Below are 19,749 nucleotides of genomic sequence, written 5' to 3' on the forward strand. Positions count from 1 at the left end.
TACGATCCTTGCTGCCTGCCCCGACCTTCTGCTACGTCCGACCTTGCTTCTGTCTACTCCCTTGTACCGCGCCTATCTTCAGCAGCCAGAGAGGTTGAGCCGTTGCTAGTGGATACGACCTGGTCACTACCGCCGCAGCAAGACCATCCCGCTTTGCGGCGGGCTCTGGTGAAAACCAGTAGTGACTTAGAACCGATCCACTAGCACGGTCCACGCCAATCCCTCTCTGGCACAGAGGATCCACTACCTGCCAGCCGGCATCGTGACAGTAGATCCGGCCATGGATCCCGCTGAAGTTCCTCTGCCAGTTGTCGCTGACCTCACCACGGTGGTCGCCCAGCAGTCACAACAGATAGCGCAACAAGGCCAACAGCTGTCTCAACTGACCATGATGCTACAGCAGCTACTACCACAGCTTCAGCAATCATCTCCTCCGCCAACTCCTGCACCTCCTCCGCAGCGAGTGGCCGCTTCTGGTCTACGACTATCCTTGCCGGATAAATTTGATGGGGACTCTAAGTTTTGCCGTGGCTTTCTTTCCCAATGTTCCCTGCACTTGGAGATGATGTCGGACCAGTTTCCCACTGAAAGGTCTAAGGTGGCTTTCGTAGTCAGCCTTCTGTCTGGAAAAGCCCTGTCTTGGGCCACACCGCTCTGGGACCGCAATGACCCCGTCACTGCCTCTGTACACTCTTTCTTCTCGGAAATTCGAAGTGTCTTTGAGGAACCTGCCCGTGCCTCTTCTGCTGAGACTGCCCTGTTGAACCTGGTCCAGGGTAATTCTTCCGTTGGCGAGTATGCCGTACAATTCCGTACTCTTGCTTCAGAATTATCCTGGAATAATGAGGCCCTCTGCGCGACCTTTAAAAAAGGCCTATCCAGCAACATTAAAGATGTTCTGGCCGCACGAGAAATCCCTGCTAACCTACATGAACTCATTCACCTAGCCACTCGCATTGACATGCGTTTTTCCGAAAGGCGTCAGGAGCTCCGCCAGGATATGGACTCTGTTCGCACGAGGCGTTTCTTCTCCCCGGCTCCTCTCTCCTCTGGTCCCCTGCAATCTGTTCCTGTGCCTCCCGCCGTGGAGGCTATGCAGGTCGACCGGTCTCGCCTGACACCTCAAGAGAGGACACGACGCCGCATGGAGAATCTCTGCCTGTACTGTGCCAGTACCGAACACTTCCTGAAGGATTGTCCTATCCGTCCTCCCCGCCTGGAAAGACGTACGCTGACTCCGCACAAAAAGGAGACAGTCCTTGATGTCTACTCTGCTTCTCCACGTCTTACTGTGCCTGTGCGGATATCTGCCTCTGCCTTCTCCTTCTCTACTATGGCCTTCTTGGACTCCGGATCTGCAGGAAATTTTATTTTGGCCTCTCTCGTCAACAGGTTCAACATCCCGGTGACCAGTCTCGCCAGACCCCTCTACATCAATTGTGTAAACAATGAAAGATTGGACTGTACCATACGTTTCCGCACGGAGCCCCTTCTAATGTGCATCGGATCTCATCACGAGAAGATTGAACTTTTGGTCCTCCCCAATTGCACTTCCGAAATTCTCCTTGGACTTCCCTGGCTTCAACTTCATTCCCCAACCCTGGATTGGTCCACTGGGGAGATCAAGAGTTGGGGGCCCTCTTGTTCCAAGGACTGCCTAAAACCGGTTCCCAGTAACCCTTGCCGTGACTCTGTGGTTCCTCCTGTAACCGGTCTCCCTAAGGCCTATATGGACTTTGCGGATGTTTTTTGCAAAAAACAAGCTGAGACTCTACCTCCTCACAGGCCTTATGATTGTCCTATCGACCTCCTCCCGGGTACTACTCCACCCCGGGGCAGAATTTATCCTCTGTCCGCCCCAGAGACTCTTGCCATGTCTGAATACGTCCAGGAAAATTTAAAAAAGGGCTTTATCCGTAAATCCTCCTCTCCTGCCGGAGCCGGATTTTTCTTTGTGTCCAAAAAAGATGGCTCTCTACGTCCTTGCATTGACTACCGCGGTCTTAATAAAATCACGGTTAAGAACCGCTACCCCCTACCCCTCATCTCTGAACTCTTTGATCGCCTCCAAGGTGCCCACATCTTTACCAAACTGGACTTAAGAGGTGCTTATAATCTCATCCGCATCAGAGAGGGGGATGAATGGAAAACGGCATTTAACACTAGAGATGGACACTTTGAGTATCTGGTCATGCCCTTTGGCCTGTGCAACGCCCCTGCCGTCTTCCAAGACTTTGTTAATGAAATTTTTCGTGATCTCTTATACTCCTGTGTTGTTGTATATCTGGACGATATCCTGATTTTTTCTGCCAATCTAGAAGAACACCGCCAGCATGTCCGTATGGTTCTTCAGAGACTTCGTGACAATCAACTCTATGCCAAAATAGAGAAATGTCTGTTTGAATGCCAATCTCTTCCTTTCCTAGGATACTTGGTCTCTGGCCAGGGACTACAAATGGATCCAGACAAACTCTCTGCCGTTTTAGATTGGCCACGTCCCTTCGGACTCCGTGCTATCCAACGTTTTTTGGGGTTCGCCAATTATTACAGGCAATTTATTCCACATTTTTCTACCGTTGTGGCTCCTATCGTGGCTTTAACCAAAAAAAATGCCGATCCCAAGTCTTGGCCTCCTCAAGCGGAAGACGCCTTTAAACGGCTCAAGTCTGCCTTTTCTTCGGCTCCTGTGCTCTCCAGACCTGACCCATCTAAACCCTTCCTATTGGAGGTTGATGCCTCCTCAGTGGGAGCTGGAGCTGTCCTTCTACAAAAAAATTCTTCCGGGCATGCTGTTACTTGTGGTTTTTTTTCTAGGACCTTCTCTCCGGCGGAGAGGAACTACTCCATCGGGGATCGAGAGCTTCTAGCCATTAAATTAGCACTTGAGGAATGGAGGCATCTGCTGGAGGGATCAAGATTTCCAGTTATTATTTACACCGATCACAAGAACCTCTCCTACCTCCAGTCTGCCCAACGGCTGAATCCTCGCCAGGCCAGGTGGTCTCTGTTCTTTGCCCGATTTAATTTTGAAATTCACTTTCGGCCTGCCGATAAGAACATTAGGGCCGATGCTCTCTCTCGTTCCTCGGATGCTTCCGAAGTTGAACTCTCTCCGCAACACATCATCCCTCCTGACTGCCTCATTTCCACTTCTCCAGCCTCCATCAGGCAAACTCCTCCAGGAAAGACCTTCGTTTCTCCACGCCAACGCCTCGGAATCCTCAAATGGGGTCACTCCTCCCATCTCGCAGGTCATGCAGGCATCAAGAAATCTGTGCAACTCATCTCTCGCTTCTATTGGTGGCCGACTCTGGAGACGGATGTTGTGGACTTTGTGCGAGCCTGCACTATCTGTGCCCGGGATAAGACTCCTCGCCAGAAGCCCGCTGGTTTTCTTCATCCTCTGCCTGTCCCCGAACAGCCTTGGTCTCTGATTGGTATGGATTTTATTACTGACTTACCCCCTTCCCGTGGCAACACTGTTATTTGGGTGGTCGTTGATCGATTCTCCAAAATGGCACATTTCATCCCTCTTCCTGGTCTTCCTTCAGCGCCTCAGTTGGCTAAACAATTTTTTGTACACATTTTTCGTCTTCACAGGTTGCCTACGCAGATCGTCTCGGATAGAGGCGTCCAATTCGTGTCTAAATTCTGGAGGGCTCTCTGTAAACAACTCAAGATTAAATTAAACTTTTCTTCTGCATATCATCCTCAATCCAATGGACAAGTAGAAAGAATTAACCAGGTCTTGGGTGATTATTTACGACATTTTGTTTCCTCCCGCCAGGATGACTGGGCAGATCTTCTACCATGGGCCGAATTCTCGTATAACTTCAGAGTCTCTGAATCTTCCTCCAAATCCCCATTTTTCGTGGTGTACGGCCGTCACCCTCTTCCCCCCCTCCCTAGCCCCTTGCCCTCTGGTCTGCCCGCTGTGGATGAAATTTCTCGTGATCTTTCCATCATATGGAGAGAGACCCAAAATTCTCTCTTACAGGCTTCATCACGCATGAAGAAGTTCGCGGATAAGAAAAGAAGAGCTCCTCCCATTTTTTCTCCTGGAGACAAGGTATGGCTCTCCGCTAAATATGTCCGCTTCCGTGTCCCTAGCTACAAGTTGGGACCACGCTATCTTGGTCCTTTCAAAATTTTGTGCCAGATTAATCCTGTCTCTTACAAACTTCTTCTTCCTCCTTCTCTTCGTATTCCTAATGCCTTTCACGTTTCTCTTCTTAAACCACTTATCATCAACCGTTTCTCTCCCAAATCTGTTCCCCCCACTCCTGTTTCCGGCTCCTCGGACATCTTCTCCGTCAAAGAGATTCTGGCATCTAAAAAGGTCAGAGGGAAAACTTTTTTTTTAGTTGATTGGGAGGGTTGTGGTCCAGAAGAGAGATCCTGGGAACCTGAGGACAATATCCTAGACAAAAGTCTGCTCCTCAGGTTCTCAGGCTCTAAGAAGAGGGGGAGACCCAAGGGGGGGGGGTACTGTTACGCCGAGCGCTCCGGGTCCCCGCTCCTCCCCGGAGCGCTCGCTACACTCTCCTCACTGCAGCGCTCCGGTCAGATCCACTGACCCGGGGCGCTGCGATACCGCCTCCAGCCGGGATGCGATTCGCGATGCGGGTAGCGCCCGCTCGCGATGCGCACCCCGGCTCCCGTACCTGACTCGCTCTCCGTCGGTCCTGAGCCGTTGCTAGTGGATACGACCTGGTCACTACCGCCGCAGCAAGACCATCCCGCTTTGCGGCGGGCTCTGGTGAAAACCAGTAGTGACTTAGAACCGATCCACTAGCACGGTCCACGCCAATCCCTCTCTGGCACAGAGGATCCACTACCTGCCAGCCGGCATCGTGACAGATGCCCAATGTTGGACACCTATGCGAAGCTATCTGTGGGACAGATTACTTGTTGTAGCTAGGGACATACATTTGAGAGTTGTGCATAATTTATCATATATATTAGCAATGGTAAGTCCGTCCAGTCTCATGTTGTCCAATAGAAGATGACCCCTTCATTCTATACGCGGCCTATTCAATGAGTTTGCTAAAAGCCCCTGTATGCCTGGTGACCTGTCTACATTTACCAATAACTATAAATCTTTTCAGGCTCGTAGTTCGATAAACGTAAACAATATAATGTGAGATCCGAGCAGCAGAAGTAATGTCGAAAGGCAACGACGGACAGTAAATTAGCCCCTTGAAATCAACACAAAGTGATGAGGCTGCCAAATCAGCCGGAAATCGCCCTATGATTATAAGGATAGAAGGTGCTTAGTTCTATGGATATATTCTTCCCGTGACCTTCTGGGAGAGCTACCGCCAGCCGGGGAGACTCTCTGAACCCATTTGCACAGCGCAGCATTTTCTTCCAGGACAAAAAACGGCACCAATTAGTGACAGTCACATTTCTGCCAAAGCTCAGACACTAAATCACAACCACACACCAGCACTCTCATACACAAGTACTCTACAGAAGGATAAATCTATTACAGGAGGAAGACAACACAACCCAAGGGCTGGACATGGCCCGATTTATGCTGCACTACTTCATCTGGACGTGTATACCACAGAACCAGAGAACAATGGAAACTGATGAGTGTGAGACAGAAGAAGGAGGACGAGATAATAGGATTCAGGGAAAGAGCCGCAAGTGACTGGAGCTAATATCATAGATACTTGTTTAACTCGTGACGGATTGTTAGTTCTGTTCATGGAAACTAGCAACAGGTCATGACTTCAGATAGATAGATAGATAGATAGATATTAGATATACAGAAGATAGATAGATATGAGTTAGATAAATATTAGATAGATAGATAATAGATAGATAAATAGATAGATAGATAGATAGATAGATAAATAGATAGATACACAAAGGAGAGGAAAAGCAGCACTGCAGAAGGATGATGCTAGGCTGCCAGCAGGTGGAGAACCCAGGTCAAGGTCTCATAGTGTACTCCAAACAAAAGAACCACTTGCAGCACTCCAATAGATGCAAAACGTGGATAGCTTTATTCCATCATGTGAACAACCTGTGCCAACCTGTTCACATGATGGAATAAAGCTATCCACATTTTGTATCTATTGGAGTGCTGCAAGTGATTCTTTTGTTTAGCTAGATAGATATGAGATAGATAAATATTAGATAGATAGATGATAGATATGAGATAGATAGATTGATAGATAGATAAATAAGTAGATAGATATATAGATAGATATATGATATATATATGAGACAGATAGATCAATAGATCGGTAGATAGATAGATAACTTAAATAAGTAGATAGATAGATATAAGATAAAATAAGTAGATAGATATAAGATACATAGATATGTGGTATGGCGGGGTGTGAGGTGCAGGGCAGATGTTGTTACCCTAGGGGCAGATGGTATTAACCCCTTGTATTCGTGATGCCAGTGCATGGTTTAGCCTATAACCACCCAAAGGTATATCACTCGATCCTGGGCTTGGCATGGGGGCAATGAAGACACTGACGCCAATGGTGGCTTTACTGAGGGTAGACAGTTGGTACTGTCTATGCAGTTCAGCCAGGGCCCAAGGAGGTGACCAGTGACACAGAGACCTCGCAGGCTTGCTGGGACTTGTAGTTAGATGGGAGAATTTAGTGCAGGCCACGCTGGGTAGACAGATGACTTGACTTGAGTGACTTGTGACTGACAGGACGGTGACTTTAGCTTATTTGTACTTGACTTGTGGCTGCAGGACTTGACTTGAGGCCTCCAATGCTCCGGACACACACACTCAGACAGCTTGACTGCACTGGATCTCAGCACACAGAGCTCTAAGCTCCAAGAGAGGGAAGAGAGCGAACTAGCTCCACCCAGGGCTTATATGGAGGAGACTAGCAGGGAGCCTATAGGTCACTCTTGGGGTCAGCTGGTCACTGGTACCTCCTGGGTAACAATCACATGGTATAACTTGTTAAAGGTACAATACACAGCATAATGCATAACATATTTACAATGGAGGAAACACTGCAGGGAGCCCTTGGGACACGGAGGGACACTGCCTGACAGGGCAGGGAAGGAATGGGGTAACACCATCCCGTACTGGGCCACCACAAACTTCCCCTCTTAAGTGAAGTCGCCCTCAACACCAAGTCCTGGAGGGCGGAGGACCGAGGTGGCCAATGGGGCCAATGACTGTTCCTGGGGCATTTGTACTCAACGTCCATTCCAGGTCTGATAATAGGAAGCAAAAGGAGTCCATGTGGCATGGGAAATGTCCATACATGCTCTTAAGCATATGCAGGGAATTTTAACCTTGTAATCGCTCTCTTGATATACTCCAACAACAATATGCATAACAATTACATCCAACTTTTTGGTTTGGGCTGCCGGAGGCCTTGGTTACTGGGGTACCTTGGTTTTACACACTTCCCCCTCTATACATATTATTCTTCTGGCCAGTAAAGTATCCTGGACACTTGGACATGAGAAAGCCCTAATTTAAGTATTTACATGTATATAGACTATTACATTTTTCATCAGTTGACTATGTGTGGTACATAACTTTACATGAGAAATTAATCTTGGTACCTTGTTAGAATTTGTCATGGCAGTGAGACAATGGCTACGCTTTTCCTGACTGGGTCAGGACACCTCCCATACATATTGCCATGAATAAATACACTGTACACTTTTGCCATTTCTGTACAAACACATTATACACCATTTATTACACCACACCAACATAACTATTTACTCGAGGGATATATATAAGAATATATTACTCTGTTGATATATACAGATTTTCATTGCACCGCTCTACAGTTCAGGTACATTTTGGAGTTCTCAGTAAAGGGTCACAGCTAAAAGCCGGGCAGGAACACTTACGCATGTAGACTTCTTGACAAGTTCGTCAGGCACTTCTTCTTGAACGTTGCAAAACCTAACAACAATAATGCTTTTGTATGAAACACAGTTAGCCTCACGACTCAGTAGTAGTAAACTTCTTGTAATCTTCAAACACTGTGGCCTGGCAACTTTCCATCCCAACCTCGATGGTCACCTTGCTTTCTAGGCTGGGACATGTACCTAGGACCACGAGACTGTGCCCCTAATATGAGTATCCCACGACATATGGGACAAACTGGCTTCAGTGATGGTCGGGCTCACTGTGACCACCACTTGTACAGCAGCAGCTTGCGCCACTAGGGGATCATGTGATTGTGCCTGTAGAACCGGCCAAAACCTCCTCCTCAGCAGGAGTAGGCCGAGGTACTTTGGTTAGTGCCAGTTGGGTAGGCCAAACCTCCACGACCACAGGAGTAGGCCTTGGCACATCTGATATAGGCCTTGGCACGCGGGATATCTGGGGTCCATAACAGGAGACTCAGGATACCATTCTTCTTGGATGACTTTCCCCTTGACGCTTGGTGGCAGGAGACCAAATTAATCTGAGTCCCATTCTTCAGAGGGGAAATAGGCGAAGGGGATTTGTGTGGGATTCTTGGGTCTGGTGATGGCTGATGACCATTCCCCCCTCCCCCCCCACATGCTCTGTACAGGGGTGTATTCTACAATCTCCCCGCTCTCTAGGGAGTGTTGAGGTGGAGGGAGGTAGTCTCTCTTCACTGTTCTCCTGTTGACTAGAATAGTACCAACGTGGTGGCAGTCCATTAATGTGCCATAACCCCTCACTCTGTCGAATTTGATGACTGTGGCTCTCCGCCACTCTAGGGGTGGCTCTCCCTCTTGGGGTTGTTCTTGTCTTCTGATGTACAAGACTATAAGGCTCTTAGTGTCCTGCTGCTGGACTTGATGGACTTCATAAGGCATGACTTGAGGACCATACTCTCTTCTCCTCTGCACCCTTAATTCTTCCATGATGGTAGCCACTTCGGCCTCCCATTTAGCCTTCTTGGCCTGGGCATTTGGGAGGAATGTGACTTCCCTGGCAGGGTAGGAGATGATCCCTCATGATCTGGATAAGTGCTGGCTCGTCACCAAATAACTACTTTGGTAGCGGTGGTGATTGAGGACGTGCTGGGGGCTGCTGGACCTGGGGCGCTTGCTCTGGACTGGGGGTAGATGGAGGGGTAGAAAATGCAGCCTCGGCCGGGGTACTCACTTCCGACTCCTCCGTGTAAATCTCCGCCCAGGATCCCCAGGTCTGGTGATGGGGGACAGCCTCACTGGCAATGGTTCTCATGAAGACTTCAGCATATCTTCCGCTGGGGTCGCAGGCCAATCCTCATTGTCTTCGGGCAAAGGTACCTTCAGGTGGGTGTCTTCGGCCTCGATGGAGGATCTCTGCAGACGATCCGCCAGCTCCTGGAACATCTGTGCCGCGGCTGCAGCAACTTGCTGGGCCTCTGGCGCCATCTTGGGACTCTCTGCACTTGTAGTCTGCTGCGCATCTGCCATCTTCTTGCTCTCACAAGGAACTTCCGCAAGACTGAAGAGGTCTGGCTCAGCTCTGCTTCTTATACCGGTCTCCAGCAAAATGGCCACCGGCCGGAACTTCGTTATCAGCAGGGCCTGGAACCGGAAGTAACTAAGTGGTGCGTCCTCTGCTTCCGCACCCCTAGCAACTAGGGGCAGACCTTTCAAGTTCCACTTGGGACTAGGAACTACGACTTGACTTCCACACCCGGATGCGGGACGCTGGCCATGGCGGGATAGTTTTGCGCGCTTTTCTTCCAACAGATTAACCCTTTCAGGTATGGCGGCAGACATCTTGGTACGTAACCAATAGCAGATGACAGTCTTTTCTTCACCTCCCCTTCTATTTCACAAGCACCTCGGGTAAAACACTTTCCACTGACAAAGTCCTGTACACTTTCTGGCGCAAACTTTTGGCATGCGATTCTTGCAGACAATACTGGACACAGTTCAGACTAGGGGGGGGGGGACTTGTGGCATAAGGATCACACTCGTATCCTGTTCGTGACACCAAAAGTTGTGGTATGGCGGGGTGTGAGGTGCAGGGAAGATGTTGTTATTCTAGGGGCAGATGGCCTAGGCGTGGGTTAGCCTATAACCACCCAAAGGTATACCGCTGGATCCTGGGCTAGGCACGGGGCAAGAAAGACACTGACGCCAAGTTACGGACAATGGTAGCTTTACTGAGGGTAGACAGTCAGGGGCCTAACGAAGCTCAGAGAGCGCAATGCGGAGAGCGCAACCGGGTGAACCCACCCGTCCTTTTTACCTGCTATGTGAATAAAGACGTTACATCCCTACTAGCCTGGTGTCCGAGGTGAGTGCTCCAAGCTAATCTCTCCATGTGAATGTATTTTCAGCTGATAAGTTTATATTTTATTGCTCATGCATATTTTTATAGTGTTATTATTATATAGCAAGGGTTGCACCCACAAGGGCCCTGTGGGTGATAGCCCCGTATGATATGCTGAATGGTTCACATGTATATATGTTTTCAATAAATTTATAGGATTTATACATTCCTTTGTCCAGTGATCCTTGAGCTCCACATACAGTATATTTTAGTTTTTTCTAATCCTGTATGACCCCTTTAAAACAAGTATAACTGATCTCACACAGAAGATGGTTTTTGAAAAAAAATAGATAAGAAGTGAACGTTTTGGATGAGAGATATTACTGTGGCAAGCAATTATTCCACTTCCCCTAAAGGGAGTCATGTAACTTCTTCAAGAAAAGCGCCATAAAAAAACGAATCATTATAACTACATTTCTCAGAGTAAAAAGCACTTATCATAGATTTCATATAAAATCGCTCCCAGCATGTATCATTCATGGTCCTTCCACGTGTTGCACCTATATAAACTGACATAAAGCTCAAATGGTACAGATTCTACTACACAGGCAAACTGCACCCCAGATAGCCCCTGAATGTGAAGTAGCCCCTTATCATGTAAGGCAGTGCTTTTCAACCATTGCACCTCCAGCTGTTCCAGAGGGGGGCGTTCTTTGGGTGACCGTCCGTTTCAGGCCCCTCATTTTCATCAGGAGCATTGAAATGCAAGTAGCGTGAAATGGACCGTCGAAACTGCACCCTACAGAAACCCTACAGCTACACCCCTTAGCTCTCCCAACCAGTGTGCCTCCAGCTGTTGCAAAACTTCAACTCCCAGCATGCCCAGACAGCCAAAGGCTACTTGCTACTTGTGTTTATCAGTCCCATTAAAATGCAAGTAGTGTGAAAAGGACTGTCGCCCAGAGAACACCCTTCTCCCCCATACACGCATCTCTCTCGTGCCTGTGGAATTTTGTAAATATCCTGATGATGTAATAAAGCATCTTCATGCAACACTTCTAAGTGGTTCGTGCCCTGTTCATTACCTTTTTAGTGAGGCTTCCCATATAGATATTTTGATGTTTTTAACATTCTTAGTAACAAAAATACAAGGTGAAATACTCCTTTAATCCAAGAGTATTTTATAGACACTACAAATGGAAGAGGCCAAAACAGAGCAGTTAAAAAGTGTCTCCCTTTCTAAAGGATTTAATGTTCTACATGGTCACCCTAATTATGTTAATGGTTGTCAAATAATCCTATGTTTCCTCTGATCACCAGAAGGTCCACATTTAGAGAAAGGAGAAAAAAACGTTGTCTTGGTCCAATGTACACCCTAGATCAGTGTTTTCCAACCATTGTGCCTCTAGCTGTTGCAAAACTACAACGCCAAGCATGAGAGTCAAAGGCTGTCTGGGCATGCTGGGAGTTGTAATTTTGCAATAGCTAGAGCACACTGGTATAAGGGGTGTAGTTGTAGGGCTTCTGTAGGGTAAGATTTTGATGATCCTTTTCATGCTATTTGCATTTCAATGCACCTGATGAAAAGGATTAGCGTGAAACGGACTGTCACCCAGAGAACACTCCTCATGCGGTGAGTAGTATTTTTGAAACAGCTGGAGGCACACTGGTTGGAAAACACTGCCCTAGATGTTTGTGCCACCTACCAAAACACTGTGATGCCAGGGTGAAAGGTTACAGGAACCATACCACCTGTCGTGTCCTCCTCATTTGTAAGATAATACTAACACAAGGTGAGGCAAATTGTAGTGGAAGTATCTTGTAATAAATGATATAAAAGGTCCTCTATTGACAAGCTGCCATGGGCTGTTTGCATTATAGAATCTGAGACGATGATAGTCACCGGCCGCGCGGTCCCAGATGCATTGAGCGCAGGCAGATAGCAAAGGAAGCCTCCGTTTACTCACAGCGCAGATAACACCTCTGAATAATTAACTCAGGACTTCCGTCTTCCATTACTTCATGCTTTTTTTAACATCTTCAGAGGATTATAAGCAGTTTATGGATTTCGCATGACGCGTGTCTTCGCCACAATTCCCACACAGCATTTATGGGAGAATATAACCATAGTTTCATGTACTAAAAATAAGTAGGAAAGCAGAAAGCAGCTTGGGAGGTCCTGCATCTCCCTTTACTGCTGAAGAATACAGGGATAAGGGGGCTAAGAGGAAAAACAAGTACCAGATATCATAACAAAGTTTTACCAGTGAATAATCGACATAAAAAAAAAAAAAAAGATTGATGGTTAATATAATATATTTGGCATAATGGATGAATAAATAAATAAAGTATATAATTTATAACTGAACAAAAAAATGAAAAAAATATTGATGGACAATATAATATATTTGGCATAATGAATAAATAAATAAATATATTAATAAAAAGAGTAAATATATATATATATATATATATATATAATAAATAAAATGAATAAATAAAGTATATAATTTATAATGCACAAAAAATAAGGAAAAAAATAAAGATTGATGGAGGGTGGTGGCGGTGGGTAGGAGTAAGGATGGAAATAAGGAAGTCAGAGAGGAGAGAAGAAGGAAGGGAAAGATGTGCAGTTGGTCGGAGGGAGAAGGAATGGATAGAAGGTAGATAGATCGGATAGGAGAGGAGGAAGGTAGGAGGCAGGGATGTGAAAAGTTGGTGGGAGGAGGCAGGCATAGAAGAAAGATCATTTGGATAAGAGAAAAGGCAAGCTCAATGGGCCATCTTGTAAAGTAAAGAGTAGGTGCGTCTATTCCTTAGGACCTGGCCTAGTCCAACAACAGACTCACATGTAGGGATTCCCTTCTGGACACCCTTAAAGATAGTGTTGTCCAACAATACCCGAGGAAACATAGGTGAAAGAGGGAAATTTTGCCTATCTTACCAGGGCACCCCCAACATCCCCCCCCCCCCCAGAACTACAGTCAAGTCTTACATTTCTTCAGACAAGTCACATTCTAAGTACCATGAGGAACAAGCCAGGTACCCGCAGAGGTTACACATAGTTGTGGATCCAGGGTAGCCACAACCTTGGAGGCAGCATGGGTAACAAGGGAGTCACAAGTCTAAGTCCTCAAGTCTTATCTTAAAGCGCAGTGAAGAACAAGCCAAGCCATGTACTACAAGTGAGAGAACTAGTCTTACATCTAAGAAGGACTACAAGTCCAATAAAAACCATAACTCAAATCTATCAATTACTCAAGGACTGTGACAGTGACAAATTGCAGCTACTCTAGAACCTACCAAATGCACCGTACGTACTGTATTCTCAAGTCTGCATTTATTTCTGAAGTATTGTTGACCTGTATTGCAACTGCACTCAAGTAAAGAGCAAGTTTTTATCTATGAACCCTGGCTTTTGAGGTATTCTTTTCCTGGGGCCTTGGTATGGATTTCAGCTTTATTGGAGTAGGGGGTTGTAGGATTATAGATCTAAATGTAGGGTTGCACCACTCCTGTCATGTGACAGTACAAACCTCATCATCCACCATTTACTGCTTATACAACCCTAGTCCTGACATAATGAACTTGACATTTTCGCAACTGAAAGGTAAGCAAAGTATCCTTCCACCACCAGTTCAGCATCATCCCGCACTTCACGTCTGTACTATGGAACTCCCCTCTCCTAGAAGCATTACTCAACAATAGAGTGCCCATCAGTGTGCCCTATTTTTACGGACTGCCCGTAATCTTGTTTGGAAGTAATTGTAGAGGCCTCCACAGAAATTGATCCTGTCCATTCTAAAGCCTTACATAGGAATAACCTCTTACTGCTTGTTATACTGCAACCATAGGCCAAGGCCCACAATGGGATGTCATCTGGGTTGTTGGCTTCCTGTACATACCTGACACAGTATATTGCTTCTTTCCCATACTCATCACATAGATAATTCCTTTCCCAGCCTGGTGAATCTGATATTCTTTAATTCTACCATTTGGCCTTTTGGGAGCCATCCAGCTGAGATATAAAGCTGTAGAGTTCATTGTGACAATAATAGGTGGAGGGATGTTCTCTGGGATGCCTTGTTTGATGGTAGCAGTCACCTTATATGAACACATAATAGGGGTTAATATTACTTAGTTGTAATATCTATCTATCTATCTATCTATCTATCTCATATCTATCTTTCTCATATTTATCTATCCATCTAAAAACATTCCAGGAGAGCAGCACAACCACAAGAAGCAATGTGTAAAATCGGTGCACGCTGTATGGGATCCTTGGTTAGAGCCTCCACTCTTCAGTAGATTCCCAGGAAACAGCAGCACACAAAAATTGGTGTAAAAAAGTGAACATTTATTCCATCAAATGTATACACTGTATGTTAATTTTGTAATGATGTTAATTACTGAGCATATATAAGAAACCACTGGGGATCACTCAGTTGAGCTTGAAAATGGCGGCGTGAGGTCGCAGAAACGTTGTTTTGCTTTAACACTGGATTTTTGTGTGTTGCTGTTTCCTATCCCTCCATCTATCTATCCCATAGCTATCATGTATCATGTATCTCTTATCTATCTATCTCATATCTATCTATCTCATATCTATCTATCTATCTATCTCATATCTATCTATCTATCTATGTATCTCTTATCTATCTATCTATCTCATATCTATCTATCTATTTTTCTATCTATCTATCTTATTTATTTTATATTTATCTACCCTGTGGTACAATGTATCAGGCTAAATTCTCTATTTACAATGCTAGCCTACCTTTGCACTGTGTATACAGCCGGCTACAGTACATGCCCTCAGTTGATATACATATTCTTTATACGATTGGATCCCACTCTGATCTTCAAAATGTTTCTCAGTCCCTTTAAACCACTCAACTCCATCACGTAGTAGTACATAATGAATGACACCTGTAATAAAAGCAAAATTAATGGTAGTAATACTTAAGTTACCCATAAATATGCAATAGCTGTCATTTGAGCCTTCCTGTTTCCCTGTCCACATATAGAGAAAGCCTGTGAGTCCTGGTGTCCCTGCGCACTAATACAGAAAGCCTGTGAGTCCTGATGTCCCTGCCCACTAATACAGAAAGCCTGTGAATCCTGGTGTCCCGGCCCACTAATACAGAAAGCCTGTGAATCCTGGTGTCCCGGCCCACTAATACAGAACCCTGTGAGTCCTGATGTCCCTGCCCACTAATACAGAAAGCCTGTGAGTCCTGATGTCCCTGCCCACTAATACAGAAAGACTGTGAGTCCTGATGTCCCTGCCCACTAATACAGAACCCTGTGAGTGTTGATGTTCCTGCCCACTAATACAGAAAGCCTGTGAGTCCTGATGCCCCTGCCCACTCATACAGAAAGCCTGTGAGTCCTGATGTCCCTGCCCACTAATACAGAAAGCCTGTGAGTCCTTGTGTCCCTGCCCACTAATACAGAAAGCCTGTGAGTCCTGGTGTCCCTGCCCACTCCTACAGAAAGCCTGTGAGTCCTGATGTTCCTGCCCACTCATACAGAAAGCCAGTGAGTCCTGATGTCCCTACCCACTTATACAGAAAGCCTGTGAGTCCTGATGTCCCTACCCACTTATACAGAAAGCCTGTGAGTCCTGATGTTACTGCCCACTCATACAGAAAGCCTGTGAGTACTGATGTCCCTGCCCACTAATACAGAAAGCCTGTGAGTACTGATGTCCCTGCCCACTAATACAGAAAGCCTGTGAGTCTTGATGTCCCTGCTCACTAATACAGAAAGCCTGTGAGTCCTGTTGCTCTGCACACCGGAAAGGAAAGTATGTGAGTTCTGCTTTCCATGTTCACTCATACAGAAAGCCTATGAGTCCTGTTTCTCTGTCCACTCAGAATGAAAGCCTGTGAGTCCTGTTTCTCTGCTCATTCATAGAGAAAGCTTGTGAGTCTTGCTCCCCCTGCCCACTCAAAAAGAAAGTATGTGAGTTCTGCTTCCCCTGTCCACTCAGAGAGAACGCCTGTAAGTCCAATTCCCCCACTTATTCATAGAGATATCCTGTTTGTTCGGCTCCCCTTGCTCACACTCTACTAATTGATATATCTATATGTATGCAAACTTATACAGAGAAACCTGGTAAAGAGAATATATCAGCTCTAGATAATGCTCAGGGCTCAAGAGTCAAAGAGGATGTGCTAAGACTCAGAGTGCATGCTTCCTCCCTCCCCCACCCCTCCTTGACCTGATTCATTGACATGCAGAGCTCACCTTCTAGCACTGAGCCATATATGTCAATCAATCAAGGCAGGGAGGGGGGAGGGAGGAGGCATGGATGTTAAGGCTCAGGACATCCTCTTTTACACTGGAGTCTTATACATCTAGGACAGATGATCCAAGTGTTTCCCACATAAGGGACCTGGAAGATCTGCTTCAATATAATGGGGAATTGCAACACGGGAATCCGAAGCATCCTATATACCGTTCCTCTTCCTTGGTTCCTGCCAGCTCAGTAAAATCACACCATCACCATTCTCCACTACAGTCCATTTTGGAGGACTTAGTCCTTGAGGTATATCCTGATCAGTAGTGACGCTGCTCCCATTGCTGAAACTGGAGCCAAAACTATTCCAGGTTAAGACTCGATATTCGTAAATTGTGAAAGGGTTTAGACCACTATCTAGAAGGCAAAACAGTATTTAGTATAAAAATTTATTGTGTACCAACATTTTCAAAATTTCTTGAATCTCTGGGTGACTGTCCGTTTCATGCTACTTATAATGCAAATAGCCTGAAACGGACTGTCAAAACCCTGCCCTACAGAAGTGTTTCCCAACCAGTATTCCTCCAGCTGTTGCAACACTACAACTACCAGCATGCCTGGACAGCCAAAGGCTGTCCAGGCATGCTGGGAGTTGTAGTGTTGCAACAGCTGGAGGCACGCCTGTTGGTAAACACTGCTCTGATAAATGAACAAAGATGTTTTTCATTAATATTTATTTACCAGTAAAAAAATATTGGTCTGATCTTCCGGTGTAAACGATTTCCTCATCTGTCCAACAAATGTTATCATCTTCCACCGTGCTATTTTTATTGCTTATTACACCTCTTGTCACGTGACAGGAATCAGAGCTAAAGTTAAAATGACACCGTCCACAATGTGCAGTGTCGGACATTGAAATGGGGCACATGGTAGCTGACTCACAACCTTCTTCCTAAGATTAAAACAAGAAAAAAAAGACATAAAAATAAAACTTAATAAATGGTTAAATATATAATAAATATCTAACAACATAAAATAAGTGCATACATGTCCCTGTTCTCATCTTTTTCAGAAGCCCTGCAGTTCTGTTAGATTTCAAGAAAAAAACAGCGACGCACACAATGATATTCTTCCCATAAAATGGCAGATGCCACAACAGAACCCAGCGGACTCTATTATAGGTCTATGGGGTAAATCTGGTCTATGGGTCATGTATTGTGGTCTGTATCATCTCATATCTATCTATCTATCTATCTATCTATCTATCATCTCATATCTATCTATCTATCTCATATCTATCTATCTCATATCTATCTATCTTTCTATCTATCTATCTATCATCTCATATCTATCTATCTATCTATCTATCATCTCATATCTATCTATCTCATATGTATCATCTCATATCTATCTTATATCTATCTAAAAAAAAAAAAGATAGAGGAGCAGCACAACTGATCAAAGTCCAAAAGTAAAAGGGTGCACTCTGAAAAAAGACCTTGGTGAGGGGTCCCGCTTGTAGTTAAAAAATCAGAGTTCAGCAGCACACAAAGTGGTGAAAAAAATCAGTGGTTGTGTTATTTACATCACCAGAAAAAACAGAAGCAACGTTTCCGCGGCCTCACGCCGCCATTCTCAAGCTAATTTTTTTTATCTATCTATCTGATTTTTTTAAATCTATCTATCATCTCATATCTATCTATCTATCTATCTATCATCTCATATCTATCTATCATCTCATATCTATCTATCTATCTCATATCTATCTATCATCTCATATCTATCTATCTATCTATCTATCTCATATCTATCTCATATCTATCTATCTCATATCTATCTATCTCATATCTATCTATCTCATATCTATCTCATATCTATCTATCTATCTCATATCTATCTATCTCATATCTATCTATCTCATATCTATCTATCTCATATCTATCTATCTATCTCATATCTATCTATCTATCTCATATCTATCTATCTCATATCTATCTATCTTCTCATATCTATCTATCTATCTATCTATCTATCATCTCATATCTATTTATCTATCAATCTATCTATCTATCTATAGGAAGTAGAAACAGTTGCACTCCAGATTGGTGAAGAAAGTGATGTCTTTATTCACTCCAACGAGCTTGTTGGAGTGAATAAAGACATGACTTTCTTCACCAATCTGGAGTGCCACTGTTTCTACTTCCTATATCCAGTTTGGATCTCTGACCCAGATCAACAACGGGAGGCACCTGTACATCCTTACACCCGGAGTGCTGCTTTCCTCTTTTGCATATCTATCTATCTATCTATCTATCTATCTATCTATCTATCTATCTATCTATCTATCTCACATCTATCTATCTCATATCTATCTATCTCTATCTATCTATCTATTACAATATCTAAAGAAAAGGAAGAGCAGCACTACTAATTCAGTTGCAAAAAGTACAGGGTGCACGCTGGTAAAAAGACCTTGGTAAGGGGTCCTCACTTGATAACTTGATAACGGCGGCGAGAGGTCGCGGAAACGTTGCTTCTGTTTTTCTGGTGATGCAATAAACACCCACCTATTTTTTCACAAATTTGTGTGCTGCTGAATTCTTGGATTTCTATTACAATATCTATCTATCTATCTAGCTTATATCTATCTGTCTATCTCATATATGTCTATCTATCTATCTATCTCATATCTATCTATCTATCTCATATCTATCTATCTATCTATCTCATATCTATCTGTCTGTCTGTCTGTCTGTCTATCTATCTCATGTCTATCTATCTATCTATCTATCTCATATCTATCTATCTATCTCATATCTATCTATCTCATATCTATCTATCTATTACAATATCTATCTCTCTAGCTTATATCTATCTGTCTATCTCATATATGTCTATCTATCTATCTATCTATCTCATGTCTATCTATCTATCTATCTATCTCATGTCTATCTATCTCATATCTATCTATCTATCTATCTGTCTGTCTGTCTATCTATCTCATATCTATCTATCTCATATCTATCTATCTATCTATCTATCTCATATCTATCTCATATATATCTATCTATCTCATGTCTATCTATCTCATATCTATCTATCTATCTATCTCATATCTATCTATCTCATATCTATCTATCTCATATCTATCTATCTCATATCTATCTCATATATATCTATCTATCTCATGTCTATCTATCTCATATCTATCTATCTATCTATCTCATATCTATCTATCTCATATCTATCTATCTCATGTCTATCTATCTCATATCTATCTATCTCATATCTATCTCATATC

The 19,749-nt window shown here is 44.4% G+C and overlaps 1 protein-coding gene across 3 annotated transcripts in view; it reads right to left on the reverse strand.

Annotated features, from left to right (window-relative positions):
• USH2A (usherin) overlaps positions 1–19,749 on the reverse strand; it is a 1,021,568-nt gene that overhangs the window by 166,415 nt on the left and 835,404 nt on the right. For all 3 annotated transcript variants that reach the window (XM_056568336.1, XM_056568335.1, XM_056568334.1), the window contains 4 exons: positions 17,190–17,400; positions 16,668–16,865; positions 14,982–15,133; positions 14,110–14,308 (listed from right to left, as the gene is read on the reverse strand). In XM_056568336.1, coding sequence (XP_056424311.1) covers positions 14,110–14,308; positions 14,982–15,133; positions 16,668–16,865; positions 17,190–17,400 — 760 coding nt within the window. The remainder of the gene's footprint in view (positions 1–14,109; positions 14,309–14,981; positions 15,134–16,667; positions 16,866–17,189; positions 17,401–19,749) is intronic.

Source organism: Hyla sarda, chromosome 3 (assembly GCF_029499605.1).
Source record: "Hyla sarda isolate aHylSar1 chromosome 3, aHylSar1.hap1, whole genome shotgun sequence".
Taxonomy (NCBI): domain Eukaryota; kingdom Metazoa; phylum Chordata; class Amphibia; order Anura; family Hylidae; genus Hyla; species Hyla sarda.